Source organism: Rana temporaria, chromosome 13, assembly GCF_905171775.1.
Source record: "Rana temporaria chromosome 13, aRanTem1.1, whole genome shotgun sequence".
Lineage (NCBI taxonomy): Eukaryota > Metazoa > Chordata > Amphibia > Anura > Ranidae > Rana > Rana temporaria.
The window spans coordinates 101,494,124-101,507,208 of record NC_053501.1 but is presented as its reverse complement, the minus strand read 5'-3'; the positions used below and the strand labels follow the sequence as shown (position 1 = coordinate 101,507,208).

The 13,085-nt window shown below is 45.7% G+C and overlaps 1 protein-coding gene across 1 annotated transcript in view; it reads right to left on the bottom strand.

Moving 5' to 3' along the window:
- Positions 1–6,756: 6,756 nt before the first annotated feature.
- The window catches only part of LOC120920090 (cathepsin S-like), a 34,748-nt gene continuing 28,419 nt past the window's right edge, over positions 6,757–13,085 (bottom strand). Inside the window, exons 6-8 of the mRNA XM_040332004.1 lie at positions 12,189–12,348; positions 10,156–10,261; positions 6,757–7,014 (exon numbers count right to left, since the gene is read on the bottom strand). Coding sequence (XP_040187938.1) covers positions 6,915–7,014; positions 10,156–10,261; positions 12,189–12,348 — 366 coding nt within the window. The 3' untranslated portion in view covers positions 6,757–6,914. The remainder of the gene's footprint in view (positions 7,015–10,155; positions 10,262–12,188; positions 12,349–13,085) is intronic.

The following is a 13,085-nucleotide window of genomic DNA, read 5'->3' as shown; positions in this document are numbered from 1 at the left end:
ATATCAGAATCCCCAGTCAAGTGAAACAAGCTCTTGTATGGTGGACATATCCTCCCAACCTCAGGAGATCCAGACCTATAGTTCCTCCGAGTCCGGAGATCGTGACCTCGGATGCCAGCGAGAAGGGCTGGGGAGCTCACTACCGGGACCAGACTGCCCAGGGACCGTGGCACTTCCCTGCCCGGGGCACAGTTTCGAACATTTTGGAGCTCCGAGCTGCGTTCCAGGCACTCTTAGCCTTCGCGCCTCTGCTACAGGGGAAGACTGTTTTAATCCGGATGGACAACAAGGTGGCGGTAGCCTATGTCCAGAGACAGGGCGGTACACGAAGCCACACTCTATTAGAGGAGGTTCACCCCATAATGGAATGGGCACAGGCTCAACTATTAGACCTGAGAGCAGTTTACGTTCCGGCGGCACAGAACACGCTAGCCGACTTCCTGAGCAGGGAACTTCGTTCAAACAACGAGTGGTCTCTGAACCTCCGGGAGTTCTCCATTCTCACGGAGGCATGGGGGGCTCCAGAGATCGACCTGGCAGCAACACCAGCAAATGCCAAATGCGTGAGGTTTCTTTCCAGAGTTCCCTTTCCGACAGCAGAGGGGACAGATTGCCTTCTTCATCCATGGAACTTCAACCTGGGGTACATCTTTCCCCCAACTCCCTTGATAGCAAGGTTCCTATCCCGGCTCCGAAGATCATCGGCCACGGTGATCGCAATAATACCATTCTGGCCAAGGAGACCGTGGTTCACGACTCTCCTGCAACTCAATACCCGACCTCCAATCCACCTACCGGTCTCAGCAGACCTCCTTCACCAGGGTCAGCTCCTCCATCCGGCTCCGGACAGACTCCACTTAACAGCATGGAGGTTGAGAGGGCTAGGCTTAGAGAACAAGGATGTTCCCAGGCAGTTATAGCAACCTTAATGCAGGCCAGGAAGATCACCACAAACACGGTCTACACCAGAGTTTGGGAAAGATTCGCCCACTTGGCACAACTCAAAGGTTGGAATCACGCCTCTCCGGATCCTTACCAAATCCTAGAATTCCTACAGACAGGCATTGACAAAGGCCTGAGCTCAAGCACCCTGAAAGTACAGATCTCCGCTCTGTCTGCCAAGACGGGCACTAGATGGGCTCTACACCCGTTGATAATTCAGTTCATGAAGGCATGTATTAAGATTAGGCCGCCCAGAAAACCATCCTTTCCGGCCTGGGATCTTTCGGTAGTTCTGGAGGCGCTGTCCAATCCTCCCTTCTTCCCACTCAACTCTATCTCCTTATGGGACCTGACCCTGAAATTGACCTTCCTCATTGCCATTGCTTCGGCTAGGAGAGTGTCGGAGTTGCAAGCTCTAATGTCGAAAGAGCCATACTTAGTTTTCCTGCCCGACAGGGTGATACTAAGGCCTTCGGATCGCTTCCTCCCCAAGGTTACTTCGGCCTTCCATTACGGCCAGGACATCGTCTTGCCATGTCTTTCTAACGAAGAGGGTGAACCGCATGCCTTGGACATTAAGTCTGCAATTTCTAACTACCTGTCGGCCACTATCCACCTTCGGTCAACAGACGCCCTCCTGATTATACCTCACGGAGCCAGACGAGGTCAGGCTGCCTCCTCTCGGACCATCGCCTCTTGGCTAGTTAAAGCGATCGGGAAAGCATATTCCACTCAACAGCTGGAGATCCCAGAAGGCATCAAAGCGCATTCAACCAGGGCAGTGGCTACCTCTTGGGCAGCTTATTGTGGAGTCTCTTCAGAGACCATCTGCAGAGCAGCAACCTGGTCCTCCAGGCATACCTTCATCACCCACTATAGGGTGGACGCCGCTCTGTTGGCAACTTCCGAATTTGGCAGATCTATCTTCAGGGCCAATTCTTCGGCTCTATAAGAAAATAAAAAACTTTTTGCATTGAACCCGCCCGACTAGCGAGTTATTTCCCAGTGTGTGCTGCCATGAATGCGTCAGGAAAACGGAAAATTGTATACTCACCTTTCCGTAATTTTCCTTTCCTGACGCATCTTCATGGCAGCACACAGCTGCCCACCCTGTTGTTCAATGATGATGATATTTACGGAGAATGATGCCGGGTGTCTCCTCTTCGAATTTATAGCTAACCAATCCTGTCAGGTTGTGGGGGCGGAGTCACAACCCAGTGTGTGCTGCCATGAAGATGCGTCAGGAAAGGAAAATTACGGAAAGGTGAGTATACAATTTTCCGTTTTTCTGACGCCAATCCATGGCAGCATTCTTGTGATGGTGTCCCAGCCTACTTCCCAATGTATTCTGCTATGTTGGCACTAGAGATCAACCGATTATCGATGTGGATGATATTCAATTTTTTTTTTTTAACCACTTCCCGCCTGGCCTATAGCAGAATGACGGCTGGGCGGTGGTTCCATTATCCTGACTGAATGTCATATGATGTCTTTCATGTGACGTGTGTGGCGCGCAGCACGGCGATCTGTGGTGCAGCCTCTTAGTCTGACACACCGCAACACTGATCTTGGTAAAGAGCCTCTGACAGAAGCTCTTTACCATTGGGTAGATTCAGGTAGGGGCGCGCTAATTTGCGGCGGCGTAGCCTAGCGTGTTTAGACTACACCGCCTTAAGTAAGAGAGGCAAGTACATGATTCTCAAGGCACTTACCTCCTTACTTAGGGCGGCGTAGTGTAAACACGGCGGGCGTAAGGGCGCCCAATTCAAATGGGTTGGAGGAGGGCGTGTTTAATGGTAATTAGGCTTTTTTGATGTTTTTTGGCTACTGCGCATGCGCCGGGCGCCTACATTTCCCAGTGCGCATTGCGGCCAAGTACGCCGTACGGGCCTATTGATTTCGACGTGGACGTAAATGACGTAAATCCCGATTCGCGGACGACTTACGCAAACAACGTAAAAATTTCGAATTTTGTGGCGGGAACGGCCGCCATACTTGACATTACTATTCCACTAGAGCCTAGCTCTAACTTTACGCAACCTATCTCTTACTTAAACGGCGTAAAAGTACTGCGTCGGCCTGGCGTACGTTCGTGAATCGGCGTATCCCCTCATTTACATATTCTACGCCGACCGCAATGGAAGCGCCACCTAGCGGCCATCCAAAATATTGCAAACTAAGATAGGACGGCGCAAGCCGTCGTATATTAGATATGTTTAAGCGTATCTCTGTTTGAGCATACACTTAAACTTAGGTCGGCGTAGATTCTGAGTTCAGATTCTGAGTTAGGTCGGCTTATCTACTGATAAGCCGGCCTAACTCTACCTGAATCTACCTACATGTGATCAGCTGTGTCTGATCACCATGTAAACAGGAAAAGCAGTGTATCGGCTTTTCCTCACTTGCATCTGACAGGGAGCAGCCCCCACCCCCCCCCCCCCTCCCCGAGGATGCCCACTTCAGACCACCAGGGGATTGACACCACTAATGACCACCAGGGATGCCAATCTGTGCCCAAAATCAATGCCAATCAGTGCCCACAAATGGTGCCAGTCAGTGTCCAGTAAAAATGCCTGCCAGTGCCTCCTTATCAGTGATGTCCATCAGTACCACCTATCAGTGCCACCCATAAGTACCCATCAGTGCAGCCTTTTGGTGCCCAGTGTTGCCCATCAGTGCCGCCTATCAATGCCTACCAGTGCTGCATATTAGTGCCCATCAGTGCCAACTCATTGGTGCCACCTCATTAGTGCACATCAGTGAAGGAGAAAACGTACTTGTTTACAACATTTTATAACAGAAACAAAAAAAAGTTTTTTTTTATTAGTTGCGCAAAAAAAAAAAAAACCCAGCAGTGATCAAATACCACCAAAAAAAGCTCTATTTGTGAGAACAAAATTCTAAAAAATTTGTGTACAGTGTAGCATGACCGCGCAATTGTCGTTCAAAGTGTGACAACGCTGAAAACTGTCCTGGGCAGGAAGGGGAGAAAGTGCCTGGTAATGAAGTGGTGAAAGTATCGATTACAAATGTCCCCGATATTGCTTCAAGGGTTTTTTTTTTTTTATAAATTCTTTATTTTTCATTTTTCCTCATTTCACAATTCCACAAAAACAGGGACGTTATCATATCAGAAAATAAAAGCCAACAGTCAAACCACTATACGTTGTACTTGTTCCTGACCTATCTCTAATCTTAATTGCTTCTAACACATATACTACCATATAGATCCAAAACTAATTCCTCGCTCTTCTTATTTCCTATTCCCCCAGGACATTTAACCTGTCCTCTCCCTGTTTGAGAAATTGAGAAACCCAGTCTCCCCCTCACCCACCCCAACGTCCGGACCCCTTGTCCAAAAACCTTCCCGAGCCCGGACAAACAAACAAAAAAAAAACAAAACAAAAAAAAATAATAATTTCAGTTCCTCCCTCTAATCCCCCCCCGCCTACTCCCCTCGTTCCCTATAACTGTCATAGGGAGCCCATATCTCCCTATACTTCTCCTCCTGTTCCCTCAAAGCCATCGTGAGATTCTCCATACATTGGATTTCCCTAATTTTTTCATGCCATTGTGGTCTACTTGGTGAACACGTGCTCTTCCATAAGGCTGGAATGCATGCTCTAGCTGTTATTAGTAAATGTCTTACCAAAGATTTTTTATAATTTACTACTGATATCGGGATATCTAACAGCAGGTAGACCGCTGGGTTCTCTCCGAGAGACATTTCAGTTATCTCTTCTATTTCCTCTGACACCATCTTCCAGAATTCTTTCACTCCTTCACAGTTCCAAAAAATATGTATCAGAGTTCAAGGGGTTTTACCGGGGTGATGCATGCAGCTACATTCATCACACCAGTTCCGTTCTTTAGCGCGGTTGGTCCGCTTTATTGTAATAAACAACCGATGCGGCTCAGCAGCCGTTTGGCTGTTATTACAAGCAGCGGAAGGGTACCCCCTTCTGCCACTCACCCGGGCTCTCCTGTCCCACCGGGAGGCACCGAGCAACAAGCCAGCACGTTCACTGCTGCTCGAAGACCCAAACAAAGCCAAGGCTTTGTTCAGGTCTCGGATCTAATAACCCAGAAGCGATATCATGACCTCACTTCCCGGATTACTGGCCTCTTAAAATGACATCAGTTTTAAAAAAATAGAAAGTATTCAAAAACGCAGATCTTAAAGTTTTGAATACTTTCAAGTGCAGAGGAGGGGTTCGTGGCAGTGTTTCTCAACTTCAGTCCTCGAGGCGCCCCAACAGGTCATGTTTTCAGGATTTCCCTCAGATCAAATGGCTGTGGTAATCAAGGCAGTGAAACTTATCAAATCACGTGTGCAAAATAATGGATAGCCTGAAAACATGACCTGTTGAGGCGCTTTGGGGACCGGAGTTGAGAAACACTGGTTTGGAGTCTTATAGACCCCCAATCCCTTCATAAAAAGTACCTGTTACTGCCTATTACTGTCAATAGGAGTGTTTACGTTTCTTGTGACAGAAATAAGTGATTAAAAAAAAAAAAAATGTAAAAGGACAGTAAAAAACTTTTTTTTTAAATGTTCAGAATATCGGCACATAATATGGCAAAGGAAAGACAAAGTTTTGTTTAAAAAAATAAAAACAGGAAATACAGGAGGGAAGTAGAACATATTTGTTTATATATATATATATATATATATATATATATATATATATATTTTTACACTAGCCTTTACAATCCCTTTAAGTGCAGATATACTTTAACCACTTGCCTACAGGGCACTTTCACCCCCTTCCTGCCCAAGCCATTTTTCCGCTTTCAGAGCTGTCACATTTTGAATGACAATTGCGCGGTCATACAACACTGTACCCAAATGAAATGTTTATCATTTTTTCCTCACAAATAGAGCTTTCTTTTGGTGGTATTTGATCACCTCTGCGTTTTTTATTTATTGTGCTATAAACAAAAGAAGAGGGACAAGTTAGAAAAAAAAAACAGAATATTTTTTCTTTTTGCTATAATAAATATCCCAAAAAATTTTTAAACACAATTTTTTCCTCAGTTTAGGCCGATACGTATTCTTCTACATATTTTTGGTAAAAAAAAATAGTGGATAGATTTATAGCATTTTTATTATTTATCTTTTACTAGTAATGGTGGCGATCTGTGATTTTTATCGTGACTGCGATATTGCGACGGACACTTTTGACACATTTTTGGGACCATTCACATTTATACAGTGATCCGTGCTATAAAAATGCATTGATTGCTGTATAAATATGACTGTCAAGGGAGGGGTTAACATTAGGGGGCGATCAAGGGGTTAATGTGTTCCCTGGGGAGTGATTCTTACTGTGGGGGGAGGGGACTGACTGGGGGAGGTGACCGATCGGTGTCCCTATGTACAAGGGACACACCATCGTTCTCCTCTCCCTGACAGGAATTGGATCTGTGTGTTTACATACACAGATCCACGGTCCTGCTCAGTTACTGGGCAATCGCGGGTGCCCGGCTGACATTGCAGCCGCCAGGCACGCACATCGGGTTCCCGGCGGTGCGCGCCCCCTAGTGGCTCGGGAAGGCGTGACGTCATATGACGTCCGCCCACAACGAGAGGGTCTTCGTCCCACCGTCTTATGACGCCGGGCGTTGGACAACTGATTTTTTTAATAAGAGACTTAGTATCTAAACTCCACCTTTTTTTTTTTACAATTTGTGGGTGTGGCTTAACATCACAATTCCAAGACCTTTGTCAGTAAGAACAACAATGATTTCAGTTGCTACCCACGTCCTTTATGCCTTGTTGGTTGATTTTTCTGAAATAAAGAATCATCGATATCTTGCAAACACAGCATAGATCGTTTTATTGTTGCAATGAAAAGCAGACCAAATGCAAGGTACGGAAAGCCAATATAGTAAAGCCGGCACGCGCGCTTCGGCCCAAACAGGGTCTTACTCATAGCTAGGTATGGAAAGGATATCCAGCATTTCCACTCTCACACAACCGGATAGACACAGTAGTTGGCGATTCCACAATGGTTGTCACGATTTCTGGCCATTTTGATGTACCCTCCATCGCCCCAGTCTCTGCCCCAGCTGCAAAGAACATATACAAATAATATTACAGAAATTTGGCACACACTTAATATTCTCTGCAGAGTTCTAGTAGAATGTTGCTTTTAAAGTGATACCATCATTAAATATGGCTGCGGCTGTCCTACACTACTATTCTGGAATCTTGAGTTTGGCTGAGGGAAGGAGGTTCTAACCCAAGATTTGATGGTACATGGCCCCACCCCTTTGATGCGGTTAAGTTGTCCTGTCCCCTTAGCAGAAAAACACCCGCAAAGCATAATTTTTCCACCACCATGTTTCACGGTGGGGATGATGTTCTTGGGGTCATAGTCGGCATTCCTCCTCCAAACATGGCAAGTTGAGTTGATGCCAAAGAGCGTGATTTTGGTCTCCTCTGACCACAGCACTTTCACCCAGCTCTCCTCTGAATCATTCAGATGTTCATTAGCAAACTTCAGACGGGCCTGTACACTACTATTCTGAAATCTTGAGTATAGTTGATCCTCTTTAGTAGGCAAAATGTGACCAACTGCCTAGGTACCTGGTCACTTCAATGGCCAACGTGGAATTTCCATTGTTTTTTGAGGCCATCATAATTTTTTTAGGGATGCTGTATTTCAGAGAGTAGGGGGGGCAGGAATGCTATGTTTGGTGAAAGGTCCACTTGAAATCTGACCCAGCCAATCCCGAGGAGCTGTATTTGTAGTTTACCAATAAAGCCAAGTTTTATCTGATAATAAAAAATAAAGCCAAGTAACATTTTATATGCATTATATAAGGTTGCACTTAGCCCCTCATAATATAAAGACCGCTGCACAGAAAATCCTAGGATCTAAAAACATTTTTTACCATAAATAGTGCACTGTCTTAATGGTAACAATCAATAAGCAATGTGTCATATGTGCATCAAAATATATACATTGAAAAACTCCAAAGCAATCAACCTCGTAAATATATACAGTATCTCACAAAAGTGAGTACAGCCCTCACATTTTTGTAAATATTTTACTGTATATTTTCTGTAATATCCACAGACTTCTCCCCCACTGTTATATCCACAGACATCTCCCCCACCCACTGTAATATCCACAGACTTCATCCCCACTGTAATCCACAGACATCTCCCCACTGTAATCTCCACAGACATCTACCCCACTGTAATATCCACAGACATCTCTCCCCCACTGTAATATCCACAGACATCTCCCCCACTGTAATCTCCACAGACATCTACCCCACTGTAATATCCACAGACATCTCCCCCACTGTAATATCCACAGACATCTCCCCCACTGTAATATCCACAGACATCTCCCCCACTGTAATATCCACAGACATCTCCCCCACTGTAATATCCACAGACATCTCCCCCACTGTAATATTCACAGACATCTCCCCCACTGTAATATCCACAGACCTCTCCCCCACTGTAATATCCACAGACATCTCCCCCACCCACTGTAATCCACAGACATCACCCCCACTGTAATATTCACAGACTTCTCCCCCCCACTTTAACCTCCACAGACTTCTCCCCCACTGTAATATTCACAGACATCTCCCCACTGTAATATCCACAGACATCTCCCCCACCCACTGTAATCCACAGACATCACCCCCACTGCAATATCCACAGACATCTCCCCCACTGCAATATCCACAGACATCCCCCCCACTGTAATCTCCACAGACTTCTCCCCCACCCACTGTATTATCCACAGACATCTCCCCCACTGTAATATTCACAGACATCTCCCCCACTGTAATATCCACAGACTTCCCCCCCCCACTGTAATATCCACAGACATCTCCCCCACCCATTGTATTATCCACAGACATCTCCCCCACTGTAATATCCACAGACATCTCCCCCACTGTAATATTCACAGACATATCCCCCACTGTAATATTCACAGACATCTCCCCCACTGTAATATTCACATACATCTCCCCCACTGTAATATTCACAGACATCTCCCCCACTGTAATATTCACAGACATCTCCCCCACTGTAATATCCACAGACATCTCCCCCACTGTAATATCCACAGACATATCCCCCACAGTAATATTCACAGACTTCTCCCCCCCACTGTAATCTCCACAGACTTCTCCCCCCCCACTGTAATCTCCACAGACTTCTCCCCCCCCCCCACTGTAATATCCACAGACTTCTCCCCCACCCACTGTATTATCCACAGACATCTCCCCCACTGTAATATCCACAGACATCTCCCCCACTGTAATATTCACAGACATCTCCCCCACTGTAATATTCACAGACATCTCCCCCACTGTAATGTCCACAGACATCTCCCCCACTGTAATGTCCACAGACATCCCCCCCACTGTAATATCCACAGACATCTCCCCCACTGTAATATCCACAGACATCTCCCCCACTGTAATATCCACAGACATCTCCCCACTGTAATATCCACAGACATCTCCCCCACTGTAATATCCACAGACATCTCCCCACTGTAATATCCACAGACATCTCCCCCACTGTAATATCCACAGACATCTCCCCCACTGTAATACCCACAGACATTCTCCCCCACTGTAATATCCACAGACATCTCCCCCACTGTAATAGCGGCGATTATTGTGACCGTGACATTGCGACGGACAAATCAGACACCTTTGATACATTTTGGGGTCATTCACATTTATTCAGCGATTAGTGCTATAAAACTCCACCGATTACGGTGTAAATGTGACTGCTAGCGAAGGGGTTAACACTAGGGGGCGCTGAAGTGGTTAAATATGTTCCCTGGGAGTGATTTTTACTGTAGGGGGAGGGGAAGAGACCGATCGATGTGTGTTCCCAGTACAGAGGAACACGGATCGGTCTCCTCACCTCTGACAGGAATGTTTACACACACAGATCCACACTCCTGCCGTGATCACGGCCAATTGCGAGTGCCCGGCGGACATCGCGGCCACCTGCCATCACGAACCTTTAGACAACAATTTGATATCTTTCCTACGATACATAAATTGACACAATACATTATTCTCCTGTTTCACAGATCAGCTCTTCAGCGCTGGATAAGTGCCAATTATACCTATAGCGGAATGACTTTGTGTAGACTTTTTATCCACACATACTCTTTATGAAGTTCTCAATTTTTCCCTTTTTATTTGTAAAATGTATACCTGTTTTTAATCAGCCAGTAGTCAGCTCCATTCTCTGTACCGTATCCAGCTGCCAGCACTGCATGGTTAATGTTCCCTGGACGGCAGTTGGGGTCATAGTACACACCTAGTACACAAAATAGAAAAGATGGTAAACAGGTTAGCTTAAATTTCTGTATATACTAACAACTGTAAATTAAAAAAAAGTATTGATCTACTATATGGCCACTAGTATAATAAAAAAATGGACAACCCATCCACGTTGTTGAGCTTAAGATGTTATATAGCTGAGGGCGGGGCCACCCAGTGACGTAAACGGGTGACCCCGCCCCCATTTTTTATGGCAATAACTTGCATATAAGCCTTTAAGAATAGGAATTTAGATTTTTCATGTTCGTGTCCCATAGACTTTAACTGTATTTTTTTTACATTTTTCTGGTACAAATAGAGCCGGGGGCGGGGTTCAGCTCATCCTTAGTAGGCACTAGTACAGCTGCAAAGGGTGGTGGGCGAGCAACTCCATATTAACCACTACCCGACGGCCGTACGACTTTATACGGCCGCGGTGGAGGTTCTAAATCTCTAACTGGCCGTGTTTATACAGCCTGCGCGCGCAGTCAGCGGCGCGCGCGTGCTCGCCGCATCGCTGAGATGCCGATGCGAGTGCCTGGCGGCCGTGATGTCCGCCAGGCACTCGGGATCGGCGGCTACAGGGACAAGACGTGGAGCTCTGTGTGTAAACACAGAGCTCCACGTCCTGTCAGGGGAGAGAGGAGACCGATCTGTGTCCCTTGTACATAGGGACATAGATCAGTCACCCCCCTTCCCCCACAGTTAGAACACAATTCAGGGTACACATTTAACCCCTTCCTCACCCCCTAGTGTTAACCCCTTCAATGCCAGTCACATTTATACAGTAATTAGTGCATATTTATAGCACTGATCGCTGTATAAATGTGAATGGCGCCAAAAATGTGTCAAAAGTGTCCGATGTGTCCGCCATAATGTCGCAGTCGCGAAAAAAATGCTGATCGCTGCCATTAGTAGTAAAAAAAAATAAAAAATAATAATAATTCTGTCCCCTATTTTGTAAGCGCAATAACTTTTGCGCAAACCAGACGCTTCTTGCGATTTTTTTTATTTTATTTTTTTTACCAAAAATATGTAGAAGAATACGTATCGCCTAGACTGAGAAAAAACATTTTTTAAAAAAAAAATTGGGCTATTTATTACAGCAACAAGTAAAAAATATTGTTTTTTTTTTCAAAATTGTCGCTCTATTTTTGTTTATAGCGGTAAAAAAAATAAAAACCGCAGAGGTGATCAAATACCACCAAAAGGAAGCTCTATTTGTGGGGAAAAAAGGACGTCAATTTTGTTTGGGAGCCACGTCGCACGACCGCGCAATTGTCAGTTAAAGTGACGCAGTGCCACAAGCTGAAATTTCACCTGGTCAGGAAGGGATATATGTGCCCAGTAAGGAAGTGGTTAATACACATGGTTTTGGGATGGGTTATACACATGTGAAGCCCAGTTCCTTTTTCTTCCTGGTTTTTAGGGAGAGGTGCATGCTGGACGATTTTTAGGCACAGTAATGCCCAGAGACTCTTGGGAAATGAGTTTCATTATTTCCCAGGAGGCAATGGGGTCTTAGGACAGGAAGTTGAACCACCTAGGAATAGGAACTAGGCAGATTATGAAATCTGCCCAGTAACAGCCAGAGCTGTTTTTTTTTTTTTTTTTTTACATTAAAGGCAAGCTGTTAATAGGAAGTTAATTTTTAGGGTGGAACTCCGCTTTAAAGTACCTCCTGTCAAACTTGCCCATTGGGCTCCATGTGGCTGCACCATAACAGCGAGCCTTACGCTTGGCTCGTGGTTGCGACGCGGATTAGCAATATAAAATTGCCATTCAGCATTTAAAAAATAACAGTTAAAAGATGCAAAAAACAGATATCAGGAGGCAGCAGAAGCACCTCTAAAATGCCTTTAACTTTTAAGAGGGTGGAAAGCATTACTGCCTGCTGAAAGTGGATACAAATACTTCATACACACCTCTTGTGTACAGATAGAAAGACCATTGAGAAGCATCCACAGTCACAGACACGGGTCCCACGGTTCCCACCACTTGTTGAAGAGCCAGTTCATTTCCAAATGGCAACATCTCATAACCCCGGCATGTAACAGCGTTAGGAGCAGAGGAGCAGATGCCTTGCTGGTGAATGGATAAAATCAATACAATTAAGTACAGGTTAAAGTTTCTGATAACTTATTGCCCATGCCAACCAATTAAAACTGAATTCCAGGCATACAGTATATGAAAGACACAAATTATTTCAGCTCTGCACTCACTAATATATCATTAAATGTATGTTTTTATTAACCGCTTGAGGACCGCCGCACGGCGATATACGTCGACAAAATGGCATGGCTGGGCACAAGGGCATACATGCATGTCGCCCTTTAAGATCCCAGCCGTGGGTTGCGAGCGCGCCGCCGGCGGTGTGCTAGTGACCCGGGCCTTTTCTCCATGACCGTCCCCGCTGGAACAGCGGACCCGATCGTAGAAGATGTCAGTGGCAGCAAGTAAATAACATAGCAACCGTGGTCAGTAGTAGGAGGAATAGTGTCCCATTGTTGGTGTCGGTTGGCCCCATCAATATTGTCAGTGGGAGGAATAATGCCTCATCATTGGCGTCAGTGGTAGGAATAATGCCTCATCATTGGCGTCAGTGGGAGGTATAATGCCTCATCATTGGCGTCAGTGGGAGGAATAATGCCTCATCATTGGCGTCAGTGGGAGGAATAATGCCTCATCATTGGCGTCAGTGGGAGGAATAATGCCTCATCATTGGCGTCAGTGGGAGGAATAATGCCTCATGGGCACACAGGCAGCATCTGATGGGGCACAGTAGCGGCAATTGATGGGCACACTGGCAGAATCTGATGGGG